We start from the raw sequence: 26972 nt of genomic DNA, 5'->3' as shown, positions 1-26972 counted from the left end.
TGCGAGAGTGGGTGCTGGAGCTTAGCGCGGGTGCGAGAGTGGGCGCTGGAGCTTAGCGCGGGTGCGAGAGTGGGTGCTACCATTCCCCGTGGCAGCAGAGCCCACATGGCAGCCTCAGCACCTCCCGCGTGCCTTACTCCCGCTTGCATTCCTGGAGTCTTGGCTGGGTCCCCTCCCCCACTCCGAGCCAGGGACCATCTGATCTGCCGCTGTGATTGACTGTTGGGTAGCTGGAGCCGTTTTCCCCTCTCCCCTTTTTCCTAGCCATATGCAAATGATTTCAGTTCAAGTAACGCGTCAATGGAAACCCTAACACGTTAATAAATGTTTAGCGAGAGAGAGCAAGCATGATCGCGAGTAGTCAGACACTCCACGGAGGAGTTCTGTTGGCACAACTGTCTGGCTTCCTTCTCCATGTTCCTCCGTCATCTCCAGAGGGAGAGGCAGAGGGAGGCAGGGAGGCTGGGGCTGGTCTGGATGGGTTCAGGGTCCCAGGTTGGGCTCTAGCTTGGACACTTTCCACTGGTGGCCTCGACAGACACTCCCCTGGCCGGGCCTCAGTGTCTTCGCCCCCTCCAGTGGACACATGGTCCAGCCCTGCCCCTTGGCGCTGAGCATCCCGTGGGGTGGTTTGCAGCAGCTCCCCAACAGCCCAGTCCCTCTCCCGCTCGAGCCTGGCTGCTGTCGGGCTTGCGCAAAGCCCTGCATTGCTGCCTCCTGGCAGGCAGAGCAGTGGGCAGAGGGGACAGGGCCTCGGGGCTGGACAAACCATGGGCCTCTTCCTCAGGGCTGGGGGCGGTCCCGGGACTCCTTGAACCCCCTTCCCTAGAGCAGTTGGAAATGAGAACCTTTCCTTCCCAGGGCTGCCATGAGACTGGAGACAACGCGGGGAATGAAATGTCGTCAATGCTGAGAAGGTCCCCAGGGCAGGTGAGTTCTCCTTCCCCAGCTTCCCCCTCCAAACTCTCGAGTGTTGGACTGAGTACCAGGGTGCCCACGGGAAGGGACCTCGGCAGTGGGGAATCGCAAATGGAACCTACCTGCCTGAGGAGCTGGAGGAAAAAGGGAGCGTGTCAGCTGGCTGGGGCATTCCTAGGGGCTGGGGCTGGTGGAGGGAGAGGGGTGGGCGTGCTCCAGAACCCAAGAGGAGCCTTGATCAGGTGGCCACACAGGAGACTTCGTTTCAGCCTCTGCCATCTCCTTTGGAGCCAGGTATCTTATTTTGTCGAGTTCCCTTTAAGCCAAAATAAATCAACAAAAAAATACCCACTCCTACCCTTTTCCAGATTGCCATGTCGATTAGATTAAATTTTAAGAGCACACAAATGCAATGTTCCTTTAGGATCAAATTAGAAACAGGTGCACTTTTGCATAAGGAAATTAAGTTGCAGACAATACAAAGATTTGCTACAATGCAGACACTGATGAAAATAAGTCGCCCTTTTATTTGTCGTCATCGAGGCAATCTGTTGGCAAAGTGTGCAAGTGAACGGTCTGACAGATCTGTGGACTCCGGCAGGCTGCCGTGAACGACTCAGAGCCCTTCTGAAAGGAACAGATTTTTTTCCCTTAGAAAATATATGTACATTCGCTTCCCCATCTCCCGGTGCTATTTACAAGGCACAAGATGCCATAAATAGGGATTCCATGGCTGCACAGGCCCCCCCTAAATACAAACTTCATCTGGGGAGACACATTCTGACAGTTTAACTCTTTCTTGTCTTCTATAGTCCGGCAGACTCCAAGGCGGGTGGAGGTTGCTGCGGGTCCCCAGGGCATCGTCAAGGGCTGAGGTCATCAATGTGCCTGCGGCAGTAGGGGCAGCAGGTGTGCTGAAGCACCAGCAGCTCATAGTCCTCGGAGTGGAACATCTGAGGAGAGACAACCATCACCCCGGACTGCAGCTCTGGCTCTGCAGCCCTGAGTCTGGGGCCAGGGGTGTTGCCCAGCCGAGGGGAGGGGTCTGGGCAGCGAGGTGGGCCTGAAACAGTCCTGAAGCTCCCTGGTCTGGGGGCTGGAGAGGGAGGGGGTTCTGAGGCCCCTTCCTGTGAATGAAGGTCAAAGGCACGTCACATGTGTGGCCCTCCTGCATTCAGGGCAGGTGTGGACAGCACAAGATCGGTGAAGCCGACTGCAGCCAGCACTGGGGATGCAAGGGGCAGGATGGGGACAGCCCCTCCCCAACACAGAGCTATGGCTGTGGCCCTGGAGTGTCCACTTGTGCCCAGAGGGGCGTTTGGGAAAAGGGGCGCACACGGCTGCCAGCAGTGGTTACACACCTGGAAGCAGGAGGGGCACATGGTGATGGAGGCATCGGGCAGCAGCGAGCGGAAGTACTGCCACCGCAGGGGCAGGGGCCAGCGCTTGATGAGGACATCCCGGCGGCTCATGCAGCGAAGCACCATCCGGCTCACCACCACGGGCACGAACTCTGAGCCACCTTGCTGCGGGTGGGGGGAAGCAGGCACCAGCACCCTCCCTCAGCCATGGTGACATATTTACATGGATCATGAGCCCAGAATCTTGGGGATGACCAGGGAGGACCACCACTTCTTATCCCTCAAGCGACCCTGACAGCGACAGGCTCCTCCTCCTGCCAGAGCTGAAGCTGCATCCCTGTCCACAGCCCTGTCTGCACGCTCACCTGGGGCCACCCCCTCAGGTCCCCAGAAGGGGTCCTGGCCCTCCCTCCGGCTGCTACATCTTCCTTGGCCACGTCCACTAGCTGAGGACCTCTGTGTGCACAGGAGAAGGGAGAGACCGCCCTCCTGCAAGCCCCAGCAGCTCAGCACTCAGAGAGACGCCCTCACCTCAAAGCTCAGCTTTGCCGTGAATGGGTCTCCGTCTCCCATGGAGTCTATTGTCTCGTCCAGCCGCAGAGTCTGGGAATCTGGAGTCTGGTCAAGGATGGAGCCTGATGGAGCAGGAAACAGGCCGTGCCTCCACCCAGCATGTGGAGTGCACAGAGCTCAGCCAGCCCTTGCTTGTCACCCCTGGCCACGGGGGAGAGCAGCAAGGCACAAGACCAGGTTCCCAGGGAGAAGAGCGGAGGAGACACAGGCCACGGAGATGGCCCCAGTGCAAGGGCTGGGCAGAGGGAAAGGGCCTCTGCTGTCCTCGCCCACCTCCCCACAGCTCGCACCATGGCTCCTGTGAGCCGGCTGGACAAAAGACCCTGTGGGCAGAGGTCCGAGAGCCACTGGGATGGGAGTCGAGATGACAGGCCCAGCTGGAAACCATGGCCAGCAAGCCCAGAGTGCCTGGAGGAACGCTCAGCAGTCATCAGGCCACTGAAGGCCTCACAGGTCGCACTTCGCAGAGCAGAAGCGGGCGAGAGGTCCTGCAGACCCCTAGCACAGGCCAGACTTGCCTGGAGGTCTCTGGAAGCTACCCCCTCTGCCAGGGTAGTGGTGGAAGAGCTGATGTGACAGAGGCAAGGGCAGGGGAAGATTCCACTGGGAAGCCCCAGGGACTGGAGGCTGCTGGTGCCAAGTCAGGATAGGGGCCTGGCACCCACATGCCAGCCACCGCCCGGACTAGCCTGTAGTGAGCCCACATGGCAGACATGGGTTCTGTCTCCCTGCTTCGGCAGGTGGCTCTCTAGGTTCTCCTCTCACTTCTGCTCCTCACAATGTGGCCCATGGACAGGGGCATCACCCAGGAGCTTGCTAGAAACACAGGCTCTTGGCCGCACCAGGTCTGCCGACTCTGTGCCGTGTGACAGTGTGCACGTGCACATTCCCTGCACGAAGCCGCCCTCGTCTCCCACCTCAGCCTCCAAGTGCAAGCGAAGCTGTGGGATGCAGGACCTGGCCTAGACACTGACATGCCTCCCTCCCGGCCAGTAGGATCAGCTGAGGTGTGCCCTGGTGTTTCTGCTGACAGGGCCGAGAGTAGAGCTGGCTGCTGCCGGGGGCTGTGAGGCTAATGGGATGTGGGGTCAGCGCTGCTGGTGGTCATCTCTGTCCTGTGTCGGGGGGCAGGGGCAGTGCTGCCGAAGAATGAAGCCACCCAAGAGACCCAGACCCGGCCTCCCTGGTGCAAAGTGAGCGTGTGGACCTGCGAATTTCCACTATGACTAGGCCTCCTCACGCTCGTTTGCTCTGCTTCTTTTGAGTCCTGGTTTCTGTCACCTGCATGTCAAAGAGTCCAGAGCAGAAGAGCTGGGAGCCACCAATATGGACACCGTAGTGTGCTGGCCACTTATGAGCTGTGTGTGGCCAGGAACATGACCTTTCAGGAGCCAGGGCAGGTGGGAGACCCTCACAGGAATAAGCATGGGGTAGGCCAAGGCGACACTCACTGCTTCTGGGGCTGTGGGCCCTGGCCAGCTCTCTGCCCATTTCTGGCCCCACCTTGCCACCATGTGAACCTCTCCAATCTCTCTGCCCAGCTCGCCTGCCTTCCGCCGTGGGCTCAGCCCAGCGCATGTCTGGCAGATGTGGGCTCTGGCTCCGGCAGGGCACAGGATACCGTGGCTTGTGATCTCTTGCCACTTGCTCTCCCGCTGGGGTCGTGGTGTCTCCAGGTCAATGAGGGAGATGGCTTCTTCGTCAGTGATCCCCTCCTCCAGGTAGAACTCAACCAGGTGCAGCACCTCTGGAAGGCAGGGGGAAGGAGCTGAGGGGGCTGGCAGCATCTTTGGGGGTCAGACAGGGCGGCCGCAGAGTTCCTTCCCCTCCCACCAGCAGGCTTCTCCAAAGGCAAGCGGAGGCAGTGGGCAGAGACCGGCCGTGTGTGTGTGGCCTTTACTTGGGTACTGGGAAGGGTTTCTGGTCCTTTGTCAACGTCGACGGTGCTAGGCCTTGGGAGCCTGCCTCAGACTCCCAGTCTGAACGCACGACCACTGGCCTCTGTTCCTGGGGCATTTCATTAAGCAAAGGCCTGCACCAGGTTCTGAGAAATAGGTGCTTTCAGGTTTAGGCCACACTGGATCCCATTCTGGGGGTGACTCTGGGTGTCAGGCAGGGTGGGTGTCACGCTGTCCCCAGTTCACAAACAAGAACATTCAGAGGCCTCTGGGCCTTGCCCGATGTCATGTGGCCAACAAGCAGTGGAGTGACCCAGCTGCCCACAGGCGGCCCCACCCACACGTGCAGGGACACAGGGACTCACCATAGGAAGAGGCAGAGAAGATGAACGGCTGGCGGCAGTTGACGCAAACGTTGCCCAGGTTGTTGAGCAGTGGGTTGTTGGTGGAGCAGCGGTAGCACAAGGGCACCAGCTCCTACAGAAATACAACCACAGACTGCGTGAGGGGCCACACCAGGGGTGGACAGATGTCTTCCCCCGGCCCCCGGACTCTGGCTACCAAGAAGAAAGGTCATTAGGATAGGTAGGGAGGGGTACTGGGCCCGGGGAACCCCATGCCCTGGGGAAGCAGGACGAAGGCCTACGGAGATGCCCAAAGCCCTGTCACTTGGGGCCCTCTGCCCAAGACACCTCCACAGGCAGGGCTTAGCAGGACTGTTCCCCTGGCAGGGGTGACAACGGCCATTGCCACCCCTTACTGGTCACTTGGCATGCTCTAGGTACTGTGCTGAGCACATTACCTGTGCTGGCTCATTTAGCCTCACAACTGCTATGGGGAAGGTACTACATGCATCTCCATGTGAGAGAGGAGAAACTGAGGCTCAGACACAGGCAGGAAATGGTGGAGCTGGGATTCGATCCAGGTCTGTCTGATGCCGACTCCCTGCTCTGAGTTTGAAGGAGGGGGCTGTGAAAGGCAGCAGCTGGTTGAGTTGAAGGAAAGTAGATGGAGCCCAGACCTGGGTTGCAGGTACTGTGGGGCGGATTTGTTGGAGAGCTATAACCTGGCTCCTAGGGACTTTTAGGGAGAGGATCAGCCCTGCAGCCAGGCTGAGGTGAGGGCAGAGCCGCCTGGGCCCCAAGGTACTGAGCAGAGTACGCTGGGCGCAGCAGCACAGGAGCCATGGGAAGGAAGGAAGCAAGGGAGCCCGGGGATTTGGGGCTTTGAGCTGGAGCACAGTGGGCCAAGTGGACAACAGAGGAGGTGGAGGGGAAGCACAGAAAGAACTGGCAAGCCAGACTTGGGCAGAGGTGAGGGGCACAGGGCCTCAAGAGAATGGCAGCCATCTTTCAAACAGAACCCAGGCCAGGCAAGAAGTCATCAGATGTGCTGAGAGGAGAGGAGAAGCCGGAGGAGACGTTTCCTGCCTAAGGGGGTGTGTTCTCACCTCACTGTCATGGAAGGGCTTGGAGCGGATGGTCAGGCTGCCTAGCTCGATGGACTTCTGGAATCTGTCAGGGATCTTCAGGCCCTGCAGCTTGTCATAAGCATGCCGGGCCAGCTTGTAGGCACCCAGGGCCTTGCTCTGCTTGGCCAGGGTGAAAAGCGTTTTCCTGCCATCAACGGGGTTAAGGACAGCAGAGGCCACACCAAGCCAAGAGCAGGCACTGTCTACCCTCTGAGAGAATCCCGTGCTGGAACACAGCTCGTGCTGGTGCCAGACGGGCACAGGAAGGGACATGAGGACTGTTTTGTTCATCTGTGAGATATAAAGAGTATTTCTTAGATGGCAAGGCCCAGGGACTTCTCCAGAGATAAAAACAGTCCAGTTTCCATTAATATATATATATATTTTTCTGAGTTGGAGTCTCACTCTGTCGCCCAGAGTGGAGTGCGGCGGCCGCTCCCGGCCACCGCAGCCTCGACCTGCTGGGCTCCGGCGATCCTTCCGCCTCAGCCTTCCAAGTAGCCGGAACTACAGGCGCGTAATTTCTGATTTATTGTAGAGATGAGGTCTCGCCAAGTTGCCCAGGCAGGTCTCGAACCCGCGGGCTCAGGCAGTCCACTCGCCTCAGCCTCCCAAAGGCGCAGGATTACAGGCTGAGCCACCGAGCCCGGCTTCCATTAACATTTTAACCTCACTTAGGTTTTCTGGGCCTGCTGATGGTGCTCATCTCGTCACTGACCGGGCCAAAACAGCTCTTCTGCCTCGCCTAGCCTGCCTGCTAGGTCCTAGAATGCCTGGCATCTAATGCCCTCTGCTCCAGCCCTGCTAGGTGGGGCCTGGCTCACAGTGGCCACCGGTACCCAGCGTTCTGCCTGCCCATGCTTCTTCACAGGCCTACTGGGTGTTCTGTTCTCTGGGGGCCCCTCTGAGTTCCTCAGCCTGAGCTCAAGTCGCCCCAGATGCTGGCTGTGCCCAGTTCTGCCTGCCCTTCCTCCCTCATCAGCCTTTCTGTGGGGGTGAGCTGATCTGTGTCTCCACCATAACTCTCCAAGCCAGGGACTTTGTCAGGAGCCATTTCCAGGCCTCCAGTGGATGGCACAGAGCAAGGCTCAGGGCAGGGGCTCAGTCAAACTTGGAAAGGCCCTGAAGGAGTGGCTGTGGCCATTCCTTTGGGGCAAGGCAGGCGGGCCAGTCGACAGGGGTCCAAGTCAGTAAAGACACTCTTGATTTGGGGGAGTTTCCCCTGAAATGTAAATATGGGCCTAGAACCCTTAGAGAGGCCAGTTCTCACATACAAGCACCTCTGGGTCCTCTGGTCGGAAATTTTCCTTTGGAAAGAAGGTAGGGTTGGGGATGGGGCTGGGGAAGGGCTGAGACAACAGTGAAGCTCAGAAAGAAGACAGGGAGGCTGGATGCAGTGGCTCAAGCCTGTAATCCCAGCACTTTGGGAGGCCAAGGCGAGAGGATTGCCTGAGCTCAGGGGTTTGAGACCAGCCTGGGCAACTTGGTGAGATCTTACTTCTACAATAAATAAAAAAATAAGCTGGGTGTGGTAGTGCGTGCCTGTAGTTCCAGCTACTTGGAAGGCTGAGTGAGGCAGACAGATCACCGGAGCCCAGCAGGTTGCTGTGAGCATGCCACTGCACTCCAGCCTGGGCACAGAGTGAGACTCCAATTCAAAACATAAAATAAGGAGGACAGGGATAATTATGTCTTTTATGTCACTGAAGACCTTAAAATGACCGTTGGTCATTTCCTCATAGTTTCTGGCCACACAGGCCCTTCAGGCCCTTCTCTGTTTACAGCCTCTCACTGGCCAAAGAGGTGAACCCAGAGGAAGACCTGGGGCGGCCTGTTCTGCCTCTCCAGCCCCTCCCACTCAGGGCAGGCTCAGCTCCTCCCACACACCTCAATTGCTTCCCCCGTCTTCCCAGCCCTTCTAGTGCTGGGTCCTCCGCAGAACACCTATCCGCTCTACCATCTTTCCCGGCTGTCTCAGCCTGCAGGACGGACATCACTCTCTCTAGGCAGCCTTCCCTGACCAGGGCTCTGGCCTCAGCCAAATTCCACCCTTGGACACAGCACACCTCCATTGAACAGTCCAGGCCCTGACTTGTTACTGCCCCCTCAAAGGCAGCTTTGTGGTCTGGTGCCTGGCCTTGTGCTTGGGGCATAGCAGTTACTCCCCAAATCTGGACTGAACAAACACTCCCTGCTCCCCAACCTGGGGAAGTGCCCAAGATTCCAAGTTCAAAGGCCTGGTGCTTCCTCCATGTTGGTTGCACCATCATCTGTGGGTTCTGGGAGGGCCTGGGACACAGTGTTGGCCAGAGACCCATTGCTGGGCTTATCCCAGAGAGCCCTGAAAACTAATCTTTTCTTGGCTTTGGCCCCTTGGCCTCCCCAGCTAAGCCTCTTCTACAGCAAAACAGCAGCGGGAGGGCAGCTCTCTCTCTTCCCTGAGGGCTGCTGGAGGAAGGTTCTGCCAGGAAAGTGCTCTAGAAAGAACTTCTCGGGGCCATTAGACAAAAGAAATGTGACGGGGTGGGGGGAAACGGGGATGAAGGAAAGGATACACTTTAGAGATGCCCAAGGGGGTGTCCTTGGTCAGGCTGTGCAGCAAGAACCTGGAGATGTTGAAAAGGGTTTCAGGACGATGGGAACTGAACGGCTCCTCCTGTGGTGGGAGAAAAGCAAACAGGGATTGGATTTCTCAACTGAGCTACTGCAGACCAGGCCAAAAGGCAGAAACCAAGCACTCTGAGTTACTTCAACAAAAGAAAGGCTGTTAATTGAGTACCTACTGTGTGTGGGTACCAGACGGCCATTGTCTCATGTGGTCTTCAATATAACCTTGTGGTATGCATTTTTATCCTCACTGTACTGATGAGGAAACCAACCCCAGAGAGACGATCTGCCCAAGTTGCTGGCTAGAACAGAGCAGAGCTGGTATTCAAAGCCAGGTCTGACTCCAAAGCCCAACCAAGCATGTCTTTCTTGCAAGCTATACTGTCTCTGGGGTTGGTAACGATTCCATTTTCCTGAGCTCAAGTTGTCTCCAGTTAGCTCTAAAAGAGAAGAACTTTTTTTTTTTTTTTTGAGTTGGAGTTTCACTCTGTCACTCTGACTGGAGTGCAGTGGCCACTCCCGGCCACCGCAGCCTTGACCTGCTGGGCTCTGGTGATCCTTCCGCCTCAGCCTTCCAAGTAGCTGGAACTACAGGCACGCACTACCTACCACGCCCGGCTAATTTTTGATTATTGTAGAGATGAGGTCTCGCCAAGTTGCCCAGGCAGGTCTTGAACCCGTGGGCTCAGGCAATCCACTCACCTCGGCCTCCCAAAATGCTGGGATTACAGGCTGAGCCACTGAGCCCGGCCAGAGAAGAACTTTTATGCAACTTAGCGCATAACCACTGATTTTTATAAGCCTGTCTTTCAATGGAGGCATTTAATTCTCTCCAGCATGAAGCTGCATGCCTCTGCTGCCCAAAAACAGCCTGACCAATGTGCCACCAGACATACACCCCAACCACTGATCTCCATTCCCCTGGCACCTGGCATAGGCCCTAACAGGAGGCCCTTGGCACACATTAGTGGAATGAATCAGTCTTCTGTACCTACAGGCTGTCAGAAGCTTGGCATGGTAGACCACAGGGAATTTTCTACCAGGAGGGGTCTGTAAAAGGTTAAGGATACCATTTTGGAAAAATCTGGCACACTGTGTGCAAACTGAGGCTGCCAATTTCTAATAAAGTCTTAAATGATGAGGATTAAAGGTCAGCCAACCCTCCCCAATGCAGGCTCTTAACTGATAATAAATTGACATTTCCTGAAGGGTCTTGTGAAGCCCTACTCATCACTGAGCCAGCTAGGCATAGCCCCTAATTGGTCTAAATTTCTGAGGACTCGCTTTGCCCTGTACTTCTTTGGTTCAGAGCTCAGCATTTTATTAGTTCCCATGTATGTTTCTATAGCCTCTATTAGCTCAAAGAACCCAAGAAAACCTGAGACAGCATATTTTTCAGAATGAGAATCGAGACAGCATCTTTTTCAGATTGAGAGGCTACCTCTGATTCCACTGCACTAGGTGTGGAAGCTAAGAAACATCCCAGAGAGAATGAATAGGAGGAGGAGTTCTGTCTTCTGGGACAGAAGGCGTGAATCCCAGAAAGGATCTGATACTTCCTTTTCCAGCCTGCTTGTCTGCCCTGATTTGGTGCTGCTCGGCTGGGCCCTGATGCCAAACCCCAAGCTACCACTCATGTGTAGACCTCTGCCCAGGCTGTGGCCTCTGCCAGGAACGCCCTTTATCCTCCTTCTTTCATTTGCACCACTCTTGTCTCCCTCCTCTTGGCTTAGGTGCCACCTCCTCCGGGAAGTCTCCTCAAAGGCCTCTAAGCTTTTCCCTTGAGGGACTGTCCTGTTTGTTAGACCATTAGCTCCTTTAGGGCAGGGACAATGTCTTGCTTGTCACTGTGTCCCAGGCCTCAACAGGCGGTCACACAGCAGTCATTTGTTGCATAAAGGAATGGTCCAGTGAAGAAGACTCAGCCAAGACAACAGCAGGGTCCCCAGCTGGTCTGATGTCCCTCAGCTCCCAGCTCCGTGCAGGTTCTGGAGCAAAGCTCAGCTGCTGCAGAGAGGAGCCCCCAGCCTCGTGCCCCTGAGTAGAAGAGGACGAGAGCTCAGAAAAGGAGTTGAGAGCCAGGATCTGGAGTGACTTAAGCAAACAGGCTGAGCTGGACCCTGAGTTTCAAGCCTCAGTTGAGTCTGGGCTCCTCTTGTGGTAGCTTCTCTTCAGGTGAGCACCTAATAGAGATGAAGCTCCCTGAGGAGGTCTTGTCTTGGAGAAAGAAAAGACTATAAGGGAAGATGAGGTCCCCTGAGACCATGGACCCTGCTGTGGGAAAGAATGCAACACAGGACTTATGGCTAGCCTGGGCCGAGCCCATCAGAAGAATCTTTCTTGCCAGAATTTTCCAGGAGGCAAAAAATGCTCAGCCTGGAGCAGCAGGCCACAGAAAGCTGGGGGCAACCTCTGCTTGAGGCAGTAATGAGAACAGCTGACACCTAGGGTGGTGCCCTATACCAGGCACTCCTCCAAGCATATTTCCAATATACTGCATTTATCCTCACAACCATCCCATCCAGGAGGCATTGCCATTATCCTCGTTTTACAGAGAAGGAAGCTGAAACAGACAAGAGAAATGACTTGCCCAAGGCCACATGGCTCAGATTGGGTGTGAGGTCTCCAGAGTTCACCTTCTAAACCAACATACTAGCTGCTTTCTGCAAGTTAGAGGGGAGAAGAAGGGAAGGCTAAGAGCACAAGCTCTGGAACCAGCCTACTGGGATTCAAGTACGGGCTGCTACTTATGAGCTGGGAGACCTCCCTGTCTAGCGCCTCAGGCTCCTCATCTGTAAAACGAAGGTAATAGCATTTATTTCAAAGTGTGGGTGAAAGGATAAAGTGAGTTGATACAATAAAGCCCTCAGCACACTGCCTAATATATAGCAAGTGCTCAATCAACATTGGCTATCAATATCCTCCCAGCTTATGAGCACAGGATAAACTCACACTGTAGGAGCTTAAATGTCAAGATTTCTTAAGTGATTGAGGAGACACACAGGATGAAGAGGCTGTTGACAACCTGTCACCTGTTCTCCACTGCCACCAGATAGATTTAAAATGGCTACATGAAAGGAATCAGGAAGTGACTAAAAGGGAGAACTATTGGTTTTCTGGAGATCAAGCCAACCCTCTTCTTTTACAGAGAAGGAAACTGAGGGACAGAGAGGGACAGTGAATTGCTCAAGAACTCAAAGCAAGTCAGTGTCAGGGTCAGGGAGGGAACCTGAGCCTTTGGTGAACCTGGGCCTTCATCCTGCTAGAGAGGGCCCCATGGCATTCCCATGCCCCTTGTCTGGTTAATCCAGAGTTCACCTGAGTCATCAAAGCTATAACCAGGCAACAAGAAAGGCCCATTCTGGCTCTGGATGGTCATTCAGAAGCCCACAGCTTGCTGCATGTCAGACAAGTTGCCAATCAAGGAAAACCAAATTTTTTTTCTCCAGAGGAGACCAGGATTTCTGAGCAGTTTGTGGTGCCCAGTGGGTTGTGTTTCCATCGAGTCTACTACTCTTTAGATGTGCCCAGGGCCTCCAGCTCAGCAGGCAATGCTCCACTGGTGCCCATGTCCCTGACAGCTTACCATGTACCGATGAATGGCGTGGTAGCCGTGGTACAGCTCAGCCAAGTGCTGGAAGTGGTGGAACTTGCCAAGCATCTCATCCTTCTGGGCAGGATCTGCTGTGTGCAGTTGGGGGCAGGTAGAGAAGACGTGTCAAACCATGTCTGCAGCTGCTGACTGGCCACAGGAGGAGGGTCAGGTGACAGCACTGTCACCAGCATCAGTTTCTCTACAACATGGGACCTAAGCTATGGAGGGGGTAAAGAGGTGCAGTGATGGAAAAGGTACTCTTCTTGGGAATTGGGACCACCTCAGGAGGTGAAGTCTCAGCTGGGCAGAGCACACAGCCAGGGAGAATTTGAGGACATTTCTCTCAGGCTTTCTCAGATCTCATATGACACCGCCCAGGTCATTCCACTGGGGAAGTACCAGCTATGGCTAGTAACCCAGACAGGTAAGAAGAGCCTGATGGGATGAGGGTAGGCAGACGCCAACTTTATTTAGGCTCACTTTTTCCCTGTGTCACTCCTTGTCAGCAGCACAAACCACCGGCCAGAATAGAAAAATGCTACCTTGTACCTGGCTGGACCATTTTCAAACTAAAAGTTCAGTGCTTTTAGTGAGGCTCCAGCAATCTTATGAAGGACAGGGTACCCCCAATGGTCCAGATGAGCACACAGAGCTCAGGAAGGACTGTGACTTGCTGCAAGTCACACAGTCTCCACTCATGCTTTTCCCACCCCGGCAAGTGGCCTTGTCCAGTGGAGAGGAACATCTCCCTGCTGAACTGAGTGGCTCCCTCAGTGCATCATGGGAAGTCTTGCAAAAGAAAGCGTCAGTGAAATTGTTTTCCTACCTGGGATGAGTGAGATCTGGAGTGTGTTATAGTAAAGCCATCTCTTGTTCATCTTTTCATTTAATTAAATTTTTTGTAAAAAACCAGTGTTCACCCAGGTCTACTTATGGGCTCCCAGGTTGAAGGGGAAAGACATGTTCTGAATTAGCAACGCAGGACTGGACCTCCCAACTGTAACCCCAGGATGGTCCTCATACCATTCTTATACTTACGGGAAAACTGGAAAAAGATGACACACTAGATTATGCCACTGTAAGACAGGCTTATGGACAATACACCCAATAAACAAGCCAGGGCTTTAATTAAAACGTCCCAGCTCTTTCGATGTTTATCTTGGTGGCAGAGCGGGGCTGGGAAAAACAGTGGCCTGGCTGATGTTTACTTACCTTGAGCTATATCGAGGCACTGCATGGACAGCATCCAGTAATAATAGGCGGCATCATGAAATCTGCTCTCCACCACAGCATTGTGTGTGAGCTGCTCCAGTACTCTGACTGCTTCTCCCTGCCGCCCAGCCTTGTGGAACGCTGGGGGAGAAGGAGGCACAAAAGCACATGCAATTTAGGGAGTCAGACAAGGAGGCAGGATGGAATTCCGTGGGGCTTGAAGGAGCTGCTCTAGAAGTAGGACACTTGTTGGAGCATCCACAGCACTTCGTTGCTGGGATGCCGCCTCTCAGGCTGAAGGCTATAAATAACCAAGGCTACATCCTGAAAAAAGTATGGTGAGATATATTCCTTTTTGGTCAGGAAAAGGCAACTGGCTTTGAAAAAGCATGGCAGAAAGACAAACCTGAGGGGGTAAATTCCAGAATGGAGTCTAAGAACGAAACTTGCTCATCCCCAGAGAGGTTTTGCCCGCTGCTCATCCCAGGGCAAAGTTTCGTGACACCTGAGGTGACACTAAAGGACCTGACACTTTATCAGGCGTCAAGGTTTACAAAGCGCTTTTGTTGCTAATAACCCCACTGGATCCTCACAACAGACTGATGAAGAAGGGAAAATCACCCCACTTTTTAATGAGCAGTGAAAGGTGGAGGTAAGGTGTCATACCCTAGGTCACAGAACTGAGCCCAACTCAAGTTCTTGGTTGGTCTTCCACTGAGTACTTTGTGATGACGACCTTGAGATCTGGCTCCATTCTCAAAACCAAACATTTGTGAAAACAAACAGAAAACCTCTCAATCGTCCCTGTATCTACTGAACAGAAATTTCCTGACTATCTACTATGTGCCAGCCCCTTAGAATGTTGGAGGCTGCCAGTAAAGCAACTGTAGCTGTGACACTAGCCTACACATGTGCACTCAGATGATTCAAATCTTCCACCGTCAGAGAAGGAAAAGGTCTGGCCTTTGTTCCATTCTCGTCTCCAATCTCTTGTCTGAGTACCAAGTTACTATGGCGATGGATTCTTGGAAGGGCAGACACAGACAGATGGATAGGTTGATGTGTTTTGCCCAAACATGCAGATACTTCAGCAACTGGGTGCTCTGGAAATGCTGACACAGTAGAGAACACACTGTCCTTTGATGGGGGCTTTTAGCTGAGGAGCTCCAGCAGAGAGACATTTGTTCTGCAATGTGTCCGGAGGTGGCAACTGTTACCATATAGAAGTGTAAATGAGATGCTATGGAATATGACACACCCAGAGTCAATTAGAAGATTTCCTAAACAGGCAGCAAAACATAGTCAGAAGAATCAGGTTCCCAGCTGGACCAATCCTGGTCCAATTCTGATTCTGCTGCTCCCTAGATTTGTGACTTTGCACAGCACATTTAGCCTCCTGTCTCTGCAAAGCTATTGGCAAGATTCAAGGTTATATAGGTTAAGTGCCCAGCCAGCCTGACACAGAGAAGGTAGTCAATTTTAAAAATCATGATGATATTATCAGTTAAAGCTCTAAGCCTGGTCTGGCTCCTATTTCAGATGCTGTTGTACCTCATGTGTGGCCCATTTTACCAAGGGAAATGCTGAGGAGCAGAGGTCACCCCATTTATCTGAGCCAGAAATGGAAGCTGGGTTTATATTCTCAGTAAACAAAGCAGAGGTGAGACTGTGCCACCCACTCCCTGGCAGTTGTCTCTTTTTGCCCTTACTGTGTTCTGACTCTGGTTACCTCTGCCACGTCCTAGCTATGGCACTTCAGGCAAGCAAATGTCTTTACCTCTTGAACCCTCAGTTTTCTCATCTGCAAAATGGGAAGCATAATGATGGCACCTACACCACAAAGCTGTTGTAAGTATTAACAGCTTTACAACAATGGGAAGATACACTGGAGTGCTCAGCGCTTTGCTCAGTAACCACAGAAGTTTGAAGGGGAAGCAGCACCTCCTAAGGCCCTGTAGCATGTGAGTGATGACCCAGGGCTGTATGACTCCAAAGCTCATGTTCTTTCCATTGCTCCAGCACCTCTTTCACCACCAAACACACCACATCCCCACAATGAAGTTGCCTGTCTTGGAATTACAGATGGGAGGGGGCTGGCAGCCTTTCTGAAGTGTGTGTCTTGGCAGTGCCTTCTCCTGCCCCTTCTGTAAGATGCCAGTCTGTGTGACCTACCTTTCTGGGCTTCCTCAAAGCGATCGTTTTCTGCTAGCCACTGAGCATAGGGCACGTAGATGTCATCTTTAAACTCAGGATGCTTCTCACCCAAAGCAAAGGCCTGGAGGAAGGAGCAAATGCAGTCTTAATAAAGCAGCCCCTACAGTCCCCGTTAAACATGGCACTTGGCTGAATCCATCAGGGAGGACGTATTTTGCCAGCCTGACAACTCAAGGGGGAGAATGCCTCCCTCCCAACTACCCCCAGAAATGCAAAAACAAATCAGCTCTTTGAAAACAAAAGGCAATTAACAGCAATATGCAAGTGACTGGATTCAATAACAACACAGTCTGTTTCTGGACCACAGAAGCAGCACAGAATCGGAAACATTTTATTTTGAGGGTTTGCGTGGGCTCCTGTAGCGCTGCAAACAGATTTCTTTTAATTGCAGGCGACACCTAAGGAAACAGAATTGACATTATCATCATCTCTGCTTATTAGCCGTCAAAGATGACTGTGGGCTTGGTGCTATATGAGACCCAGTGACTGCTTCACCCTGAACCACCTGACAGGCCAGGAGAATCGGAAATGAGCCATGGGGAGAAAGTTCACCTAATACACAGCCAGGACCAAGTGGTTCTAAGATGATACTAAGTTGTTCTAATTTGTGCTGCTTGAAAGATCTGATAAATTTATCTTGAGAAGCCATTATTGCCTCTGTTCCTAGCCCCACCTTTTCTCATCAGTGGTCTTGTCACCTCACCAAATGGAGTCACTCACAGGGCAGGGAAGAGTCAGGCAGCTCTCTCCCAGAAAAGGCTTTGCCATCACTCTGTAGAACAGACCATGATGGGTGGCTGGGGTGGAGTGAGGATCTCAGACTCAGGTCCTGATCCTCATGGGGAGTTTCTCTGCAGGGCAGAAGGAACCAGAGAGCTGGAGAGTGAGGGCTGAGCCACGGGGCGGGGCATCTTTCTCACTGGCCTGGCTAATTTTTCTCACCTGCTCTTCATACCAGAGAAGTTGAGGTTGGGGTGGTGGGACAAGAAGGGAGGAAAAAGCTGCCCCTGAAATGACTCTCACCATCTGCATACAGAAAGCACGGATGGCATTTTTTTGTCAAAATGCTACCCAGCAGGTTTTTGTTTTTTTTTTTGAGTTGGAGTCTCACTCTGTCACCCAGACTGGAGTGCAGTGGCTGCTCCCGGCCACCGCAGCCTCGACTTGCTGGGCTCCAGCAATCCTTCCTCCTCAGCCTTCCAAGTAACCGGAATTACAGGCATGCGCTACCACGCCCGGTTGATTTTTTTTATTTATTGTAGAGATGAGGTGTCGCTGCCCAGGTGGGTCTTGAACCCGCGGGCTCAGGCAATCCACTCACCTCAGCCTCCCAAAGGCGCGGGATTACAGGCTGAGCCACCGAGCCCGGCTTCCAGCAGGTTTTTAAATGTCACACAGGTGTGTCTCCACATCAGAGGCATGTCTGAGCCCATGGTGCTGGTCAAAGGCAGCTCAGACAACAGCAGGCACTGGAGCTGTCGTGTTAACACTCACATTCCAGATGCCTATCCGAAGTTTGGCACAGAGCTGGCAGTCAATCAAGACTATCTAAGTGGAAGAATGAGAGAGCAAATGGAAAGCTGGCATGGGAAGATCCTCCACAATACTCAGGCTCATAGAATTCAAGGTTAAGTGTCCTGAATGACAGCCCAATGTTCATTCCATCTTGAGGGCAGCTTCTTTCCATCCAAATCCCAAGGGCCTCTTGTACCTGCCTGCCTGTGTCCCAGAGCTCAGGGGGACCCCAACCCATGAGGCGCGCTTTCCCCTCACCTCATCCCAGCGCTGAGTCTCCACGTGCAGCTGCACCAGGGACTTCAGATCACCAATCTTCAGGTAGGTCTCAGCAGCGTAGCCAGGGTTATTCAGCTTCTTGAAGTAGCGAGCACACAAAAGCAGGGGCTCACGCTCAGCCTTGTCCAGTTTACGGGCGATGTCGATCAACCTGGAGAGGCAGGGAGGGTGGGGAGCAGATGGATCCCGTGAAGAAGATTGATGGAAGGAAGTGGTGGGGGTCTTCGGGTCTTCTCAAGGGCAGGCTCTATGTCTGTTCATTCTGCAGTTCCCAAGGCTAATACAGTACCAGGGCTCTTGGGAGACGCTCCATGGGTGGTTATTAAGTGAGTGAATACACACTCCAGGAACACTTCCAGGGACCAGGAGAGGTTGCCTCTAAAGGATACTGTCAGCTACCTCTTGTACCTTTCATAGGAGTTATCAATCTATCCAATAGGATCTGGGGGTAGAAACAAATAGCTACATAACCCCTGCTAGGTACAGATGCTGCCATGAGCCCTCTCATGTGTGATCTCACTGAGTCTTCACCACCCTAAGGGGTGGGTACTTTTATTTCCACTTTACAGATCAGAAGACTAGAGTCTAGGGTGGAAGGTGAAGCATCCAGTCCAAGACTCCGTAGCCAGGAAGTGGACAAGTGCTCTTTCCACCACTGTTTCAGGAATTCTCACAGTAAAGTGGAGGCTAAGGCATGAGAAAGCATCAATGACTGGTCCTCTAGAGGAAGAGTCATGACTGGGGCCTGCTCTGAGCTCTGGAAGGAAGGCTGGCAAGAAGTCTTGACTGTCTTCCTCCTAGCCAAGGTGTTGGCCACCGTGAGAAGCTGCAGGGACCAACTGGCTCACTACTTCTTCCCAGTGGTGACCAGTCCTCCCACTGCTCATGGGGACATGCGGGCTGGATGGAATGTGCTGCTCCCTCTGGTCAGGCTGGGGTTTGGAATTAAACCAGCTCTCCCAGAAGGGCTTCTACCCAGCCTACTCTTGTAGTGAGAAAGGAAGGGGAAGCAGCTGTAACAGATTCCTGTCTCAGAGACAGGCAAGTGCAGGGAGGCCTGTCAGTCTGCACTTAGAATAATGGCATCTAAAAATAACACTGCTTAGCAGAGAAAGGACACATTTTTAGGGAAAGCCCTCAGAGCCTTAGAAACCCCTACACCCATCACACCAAATGTCCCTGGAGAAGAGGCACCTTTTATAACCAGACATGGAAAAGGAATGGAACATGCTTAATGTCTCCAAAGTATCCCCAGGGTAACATGATCCGTAGCATTTGCAAATGGAAGTGACATATGAGGCTGGGCTTGGTGGCTCAGCCTGCAATCCCAGCACTTTGGGAGCCCGCGGGTTCGAGATCAGCCCGGGCAACTTGGTGAGACCTCCTCTCTACAATAAGGAAATTAGTCAGGCGTGGTAGCATGCACCTGTAGTTCCAGTTACTTGGAAGGCTGAGGCGGAAGGAACACCAGAGCCCAGCAGGCCGACATTGGCGTGGCCGTGAGTGTGCCACTGTACTCCAGTCTGGGAGATGAAGTGAGACTCCAACTCAAAAAAAGAGAAAAGAAAGTGACATATGAAAAACCGGAGGAGAGAATGGGGGATGTGAGGGGGTGCCTAAATCTGCCTTGCTCTCTTCTGTATTACCCCTTTTGCAAAAAGAATAGTTTGGGGGGCAAAATCTGTGCCTCTTTGTTTATTTATTTTAGAGACAGTCTCATTCTGTCTTTTGCCCAGGCTAGAGTATAGTGGTATGATGAGTGCAGTAGCTCACTGCAGCCTCAAACTCCTGGACTCAAGCCTATCCTCCCATCTCAGGTTCCTAAGTAGCTCAGACTACAAGCATGTGCCATCATGCTTGGCTAACTTTTCTGGTTTTATTTGGAGATATGGGGTTTTGCTGTGTGGCCAGGCTGGTCTTAACTCCTGACCTCAAGCAATCCACCTTGGACTCCCAAAGTGCTGGGATTTGCCTGTCTTTTTTTGTTTTTTGGAAAGTAGTATTTATTGAGAAGATAGAAAAGCTCGCAGAGCGGGAGGGAGCCTGCCTCCGTCTTTAAAAGCCGGTATTCTTTCACAAGAGAAACGATGGAGTGGTAGGTTGCCCACCAAAGTTCCCTTCTGAGGGGCTCGCATGTCAACCACATGACGGGGCTCAAGGAGGTGACTTAATCATGAACTGGCCTCCTCCCTCTCCCCAAGTTCTAGCTGGCCCAAGTTCTACCTATAGACCCAATGTTGCTTCCAGAATAGCCAACAGCTTTTAGAGTTCGGAAGGAGTCAACTTGGGGAGCTCCTCCCTTTCTGCCTTCCGTGGCCAGTTGTGGCAGCGATGGATACCCACATATGCATGAGTGTAAAGCTTGCTGCTTTTGACTGTGGGAGGACAAAGCCCTCCCTTTGGAGAGGTGGTGCACTAACCCCCAAGATGGACCCCACTGTGTCTCTCTGCACCCTGGCCCACTCCCTTCCCACTGTTCTCCACCTTGTCCAATGGCATTACTGACCAGCAGGTGCAGAGCTTGGAATCAGCCTCCCACTGCCCCGCCTGCCCCAACGCCCTGGTTGGGTCCCTCAGTTCCAGTGCCTCTACGTCTGTCTCTCTCAAGCTCTGAGCCACCACATTCCCTCCAGGTCTATTGCTCTGGCCAGTTATCTGGTCTCCCTTCCTTTGGTTTTCCTTCAGTCTGCCCCAACTGCCTGGTCCCTCAGGCTGGGCTTCTGATGCATAGCCCTGACTGTAGGCCCTCACTCCCCACTGACAAATCTCAACTCCTCAGCTTGGCAGCTGCAGCCCTCCCAGTATGGCCAGTCTAGTTCCCCTGCCACAGCCAGCCATCCTTCACCTCATTCTCACATGCTTTTTATTTCCACCTGAGCTGACTCATTCTGTTTGTGCTGTTCTTCCTGCCTTCATGTCCTTCCCCTTCCTATCAGCTCTACTTCTTGCAGTTTGTCAAGGCCCTGTCATGTAAAGACTAACTCCTAAGAGAAGATACGCATGGTTCCTCCAAGAATCCTCCTTCCCTGATGTAAAGTACTTTTCTTTCTTTCTTTCTTTTGTTGCTATTCTTATTGTTCCTACCATTACATATGTTAAGGGCACTGAAACTACCCAGATCAGTCTGGAGCTCAGCTCTACGACTTCTCAGCTATCTGGACTTTTGGGATCACCTGTCCCTTAAAGCCTCAGTTTACTTATTTGCAAGATAAGAGTGGAAACACCAACCCTAAGAGTGTAACTGGAGAACCAAACACCTTCAAGGATACTGCAGCATCTGGGTTGTAGTGAGCACTCAGGGAATGGCAGCTCTGATGCCCGGGTGTCTCCCTATCCTCAGTCCCCATCACCCTTTCCCCCAGGGATGCAACAAGCTCCTCAAAGGCAGAGACTGCCTTGTTCAATATCTGTGTCTCCCAAAGAACCTAGTTTCTATTTCTGTCACATTTGGTTTACATAGAGAAATATTATTTTTTTCCCTTGTCAGTCAAAACTAAGAGTTGACATGTCATGACATGCCACCAAATGCTTCTTGGGGCAGGGACGGAAACCTACATGTCTACCCAACCATGGTTGCCGCTGATCTCAATGGCCTTGATATGCTCTCCTGCTGAGATGTACATCTCCACGGCGGCTTTGGGCTCCTTGATATTTCTGGCCCAGTCAGCCTGTTTGGTGATTAGCATCTTTGTTTCTTTGGGGTCTCCAGATCCAAGGAAATCCTGAGGAAGCACAACAAACAAAAACACTCCAGATTAGAACTTCCTGTGCCAGCATTACGTCAGACTGCTGAAAGCTGGAGCAAGGAAGGGCTCCATTTGGCTGAAGCAGGCAATCAGGATGCAGAAAGCAGCCCATCCCTTGTGGCTGAGTGGGGGGCAATCCCAGGCATCCGGGAGGAGTGACCACCGGCTGCTCAACAGGTGTTCCTGGGGGATACTGGGCAACATCAAGGACCTCAACGTTTCCTTCCTTTCTCACTAACGGACATCTGTTCTTCAGCTAAACATCACTTTCTGGACTGTTTGGGGCACTGCACACAAACTCCAGTGTGGTGAGCTTGTGACCAGGTTACTTTGTCTCTCTCCCTCTCTCTCTCTCATATAGTTTGATATATGTGACTAGACAACCTGGTCGCACAATTTCAAATATTCAGACTGTAATCTTTATTCAGATAATATGTATGATGCCACATGCCTCAGAGTGTGGCTGAGTACATGGTCCCCTGAACTTACACAAACAAAATGATTTAAAGAGTTCTCAGGTCCTCTGTGCCCTCCCCTCAACCACCACCACACTAGAAGTGCTATCTGCACCTGTTTTCTGAAATGTTCTGTTGTCTGACAAGCAAAACTCTCTTTGGTTAATTACTTCTCGACTGAATGGTAAGGGATCCTGTCCTGAGGTCAGGTCTGCAGGGGCAGGGACCTGATCCAACAGTGGAACAGCAGGAAGCCATGGGTGGAAGTGAGGTGGGGCAAGGGCTCAGGAAAGAGCCTGAGGGAAGACAGGCCTGTGGCCCATGAGGCTCGGGGGTTAGGCTGCAAAGTCTGTGTCCCTTCTACCACAACGGGGGGGCCTCTGAAGAACTGTGCCCAGTTTCCCTGGGTTGGCTCTAGAATGCGTAAGAAACAGCCTCAGAACGCCATCTCTTTTTAGGATAAAGTTACCCAAAATATATATGTGGGAGTCTGCCACAGTTGAGGCAGCATTGGTGCTGACATTTTTAAAGGTGGGGCTTTTCAAAAAGGGAAATTGAGAGCGCTTACAGCCTAGATCTATATTACGAGTAAGAAGTGGTTTGTCTTAAAATAATGTACCCTGCAGAGAGTGCTCTGTGTCAACCTCACATAGTTATTTAAAAAAGCACTTCTCTCTCCATGATTAACACTCATTTGTCAGGAAAATATAGTCAATGTATGCTAAAAATCCCACTTGAACAATTAGCTCACTTTTTTCTCCCATTTGCTTTCAGGGTAATTATGGAGCTCCTAAAATCACATATTAGGTCAACTTAAGACAACTAAATGTTTTAAGAAGAGGAGGAAGGGGCATCGTTTATCCAGATGCTAGGGACCCAATAAAAGGCAAGTGCACCTCGGCTGGCCTTTGTTCCCTCTGGAACTGACGAAGGGGAAGGGGTCTGGAAAGCAACCCCTGACTATGCCTAGTTTGGGCCATTACAGACACATCCTCTACTCTTGGCAGCGATTACAACATGTATTCTTTATGCTAGTGTAGCTGGAATCTCTCCCTACCTGGTTGGCTAAATGAAACTAGCAGCTGGGGAAAACAGGCATCATATGAAAAGGGAAATGTCCTTTAGCAGTGGTCCCCAATCTTTTTTGGCATCAGCAACCGGTTTCGTAGAAGACAATTTTTCCATGGACTGGGACTGGGGGAATCATCGGGCATTAGATTCTCATAAGAAGTGTGCAACCTAGATCCCTCCTACGCATAGTTCACAATACGGTTCATGCTCCTATGAGAACCTAATGCCACTGCTGATCTGACAGAGGCAGAGGTCCGCTCACCTCTTGCTGTGCATCCTGGTTCCTGATTGGCCACAGACCTGTACCAGTCCATGGCCTGGAGGTTGGGGACCCCTGCTTTAAAGGAACTCCAGTGAGTGCGCAGTGGGACTAGGGGTTGACCATAGTAAAAAGGATCAGAGGCTAAGAGGGAACCATAAGAACCTTAACTTTGGGTGGTTGCCCCAAGACCATCCCCACACACAACTCAGAGTCTTGAAGGAGCCTCTTCCTCTAGTCCAGCTCAGGGAGCTGAGATTTAATTAAAGCTGAGTCTAAAGGGTTCCTTCAGGGTTCAACACACCAGGCTTTCAAAGGTTTTTTGGTCCATGAAGTTAATTTACACGTTATCTGGGGGCCATGGCAAAGACTTTGTCCTGAAGTGGACAGAAAGAGGCTGTGCTGAGTGATGAATGAGACTAAACAGTGTTCTTGTGCTTGGTGATTTTGATAAGGACATACTACATAAGAGTTAAGAGCATTATAATTCCCTTTATCACCACATAAACATGTCACTTATCCGGAAAGCATACAATTTATTTGTACGTGGGAATGTAATTTTCAAATTTTCTGAAAACCAGATTGAATCTTGGGAAGCAATTTTCAAGTAAACAAAAACATGCCATGTTAATAGGCACTGGATCTCCCCTATCCTAGACATAATGTGTATGTATACATTTTCTCAAATTCAGACTACTGGGCGGGGGGCAGGGGAGATTGAAACGAAACCAGACTACTTGGAATTGTGACCAAAAACTAAAACCAAAAACAAGTCCCAGAGTATTTACCTTCATAGAGGGAGAGACCAGATGGAATGTATAAATGGGCTGCATTTCTTGGTGGAAGACTGGGCCCACGAAACCCACCATGCACGAAGTGTGAGGAGGGGCCTCAGAGAAGTGGCAGAAGTGGGGCCAGCCAGAGAGAGCTGAAGGACACTCACTCTGTGGTCACGCCCGGCCCCTCTTATTTGCTTCACCTTTCTACAGCTTGGCATTTGTAATGGGCTTTCCCATATGTTATTCTGTGTAATTCTCAGAACTAAACTGAGCTGCAGCTTTGTTGCCCTTTGAGGAGGAAACAGAGGCTCAGCAAAGTGAAGAGCCTTTCTCCAGGTCACCCCATAGGAGGGACCCAAACTCATATCAGCTCTCTGGATGCCAAGGCAAGGCATTTTCTACTGCACCATAGCTGCCTGCTTGGGGAGGCTTCAGGGGTTCCAAGAAGGGCCATAGGTCCCACAGAACTGAGCTAGTCCTGATTCCTAAATTCTACCTCTAGGGATTTAATCCTTTACTTTAAGGTTTTGTTCCAGTTAAAATGTTGTTCTCCACACAGAAAGATACACTGTTTAAGGTGTTCTCAGTATGACTATGTTATGAAATATTGCAGATGTCTGTGGTGGGAATATGGGACAGGGCAAGAAAGATGAAGAGGAAAATGTAGAACCTGGAACACCTTTGACCTGAGGTATGGAGTGAAAGAATTGCTAAGGTAAAAAGACAGATTGGAGCCGGGCTCGGTGGCTCAGCCTGTAATCCCAGCGCTTTGGGAGGCCGAGGTGAGTGAAATGCCTGAGCCCGCGGGTTTGAGACCCGCCCAGGTAACTTGGCGAGACCTCATCTCTACAATAAATCAAAAAATCAGCCGGGTGTGGCAGCGCATACCTGTAGTTCCGGCTACTCAGAAGGCTGAGGTGGAAAAATCACTGGAGCCCAGCAGGTCGAGGCTGCGGTGGCCAGGAGTGGCCACTGCACTCCAGCCTGGGCGACAGAGTGAGACTCCGACTCAAAAAAAAAAAAAAAAAAAAAAAAGACAGATTGGGGCTCAGGTGTTCATACCGGTACTGATAAACAGAACAGTAACTGATGGGCTCAATCACAACCTTCAGACCCAGGATCTAACAGATAGTAGATCATAGCTATCTTCAGGAACAGAAAAGACAAAAATGGGGAAGATTTTCCATCTTGAACTTGTGAGCTAGATAATTACCATTAATAGCCACTAACTGGTTGTGGCTTATGACTCAATACCATTCTGAGAACCTCTTTTGACCCTACTGGGAAAAGCAGGTCAACAAAGGCACCTCTGTGGGAGGAAGAACCTTGTTGCTCGATGCACCTAAGGCTCTTTTAACCTTACATGAGGATGAGTTGCAAATATCTTGACTGGTCTGGGCTCCTTAGTGCAACGCATTCCCACACAAGTCATCAGGAGCAGGGTCCAGGAAGCTCTTCTCCCACATGTATCTACAAAGGCACAGACCTAGGCCAAGTGCAGTGGCTCACACTTGTAATCCCAGAATTTTGGGAGGCAAAGGCAGGATTGCTTGAGCCCAGAAGTTCAAGTCCAAACTGGGCAACAGAGTGAGATCCTGTTTTTACAAAACATTAGCTGGTGTGGTGGTATGTGCCTGTAGTCCCAGTTACTTGGGAGGTGAGGTGGGAGGGGGGAGGATTGCCTGAGCCATGATGGTGCCACTGCATTTTAGTGTGGGTGACAGAGTAAGAACCCCAACTCAAAAAAAAAAAAAAAAGAAAAGAAAAGTCCAGGCCTGTTCTTGAATAACCTTAAAGGAGGCCTTCCAAATGCAAAAGAGAATCTCCATCATCACCCACCAAGACCATATGGGAGCCACTCTGCACCTGCCAGTGTGCTTTGAGGTATGCTGTAAAGTCCAGGACAATCAGAAAGCAGGTGCTTAGGGAACCTTGGTTGGAGTGAACCACATCATCCTGTGTGGTTGGCAGGACCAGCTTGTGCCTGAGGACACTGATTCTTGGTGGCTCCTGACAGGGGTTTGAAAAAATCTGTGGGAGACATCCCTGAAGCTCTGAGCCCTCAACCTAATGAAGGGATCACACCGGTGTAGACTCCTAGCCCATCCAGCTCAGTTACTGACAAAGGTCTAAACTGCCATACGCTGTGCCTTTGGTGTCAACCTTAAAGGTCAGTTTTAGTTTCAACCAGTGGCTATAGATGGTTCCTTTGTTTATCAATTTGCCCACACCCTTTCTGAGGCCATTGCTATTTTTCTTCTACTACCTCTTGGGGCAAACAATTTGGTCATCACAGGTCAGAATGCCAGTAGGCTCCAAGAGGCAGCCTGGGCCCAAGATGTGGGTAGATTACCTTGGCATACTCAAACATGCGGAGGTCAGTGTACATCTCAAGCGCAAGGTTCTCATGTCCACTCCTCTTGTACAGTTTGGCGGCCTCATGCAACTTCCCCTGGTAGGAAAACACATCTGCCAGAAACAGGTCATTGTTGGTCTCTCCCCGCTTCTTCCTCTCCTGGAAAAGTCAGAAGCACAGGAAATGGCCTCTGCAGCCATAGGCAGGAAGCAGCCTTTACAAAGGTTAGATGTTGCTATTTCAAGTTAAGCCCCTGGGCCTTCCTACTGGAACCTACGCTTAGCTCCTAGGCTGCTGTGTCTCTCACCCTGGTTTTTGGTGGGAATGCTTAATAACAAAAGCAGATTTTTTTCCAGACAAGATTAAAAAAAAAAGATGCAAGCCTTTGTTTGTTTAATGGAAATTCCTCAGGGTTGCTTTCCTGTATATTCTTCCAAGGCCATAAGTGAATAATTTGGATAGTGTGTGCTGCTGACTTAATGATGACCCCTGAACTCCCAAGATCTCTCAAATCTGCAGGCCTGATTTGGCAATTGTGACCTATGACAGACCAGGAGAAAGTTTAGGGTTTCTGTCCAAGATGGAGATCAATAAAATAGGATAGCAAGTCGTATTATATTCCTATTTCTTTTTTTTTTGAGTTGGAGTCTCACTCTGTCACCC

General features: G+C 51.6%; 1 protein-coding gene across 5 annotated transcripts in view; it reads right to left on the bottom strand.

Annotated features, from left to right (window-relative positions):
- Positions 1-1419: 1419 nt before the first annotated feature.
- IFT122 (intraflagellar transport 122) overlaps positions 1420-26972 on the bottom strand; it is an 82862-nt gene continuing 57309 nt past the window's right edge. For 3 of the 5 annotated variants that reach the window (XM_008074826.1, XM_008074828.1, XM_008074829.1), the window contains 13 exons: positions 26307-26468; positions 21199-21365; positions 17623-17794; positions 15808-15910; positions 13636-13776; positions 12415-12512; positions 8777-8877; positions 6201-6366; positions 5116-5227; positions 4474-4599; positions 2811-2890; positions 2280-2444; positions 1420-1871 (listed from right to left, as the gene is read on the bottom strand). In XM_008074826.1, the coding sequence (XP_008073017.1) occupies positions 1782-1871; positions 2280-2444; positions 2811-2890; positions 4474-4599; positions 5116-5227; positions 6201-6366; positions 8777-8877; positions 12415-12512; positions 13636-13776; positions 15808-15910; positions 17623-17794; positions 21199-21365; positions 26307-26468 (1683 nt within the window). In that variant the 3' untranslated portion in view covers positions 1420-1781. The remainder of the gene's footprint in view (positions 1872-2279; positions 2445-2810; positions 2891-4473; positions 4600-5115; positions 5228-6200; positions 6367-8776; positions 8878-12414; positions 12513-13635; positions 13777-15807; positions 15911-17622; positions 17795-21198; positions 21366-26306; positions 26469-26972) is intronic. The other 2 variants (XM_008074827.1, XM_021707384.1) reach the window with 1 other exon arrangement.

This window comes from Carlito syrichta, unplaced genomic scaffold (genome assembly GCF_000164805.1).
Source record: "Carlito syrichta isolate Samal-C Ts95f unplaced genomic scaffold, Tarsius_syrichta-2.0.1 Scaffold117927, whole genome shotgun sequence".
In the NCBI taxonomy this organism is placed as follows: Eukaryota; Metazoa; Chordata; class Mammalia; order Primates; family Tarsiidae; genus Carlito; species Carlito syrichta.
This window is presented reverse-complemented; position numbering and strand designations above follow the sequence as displayed.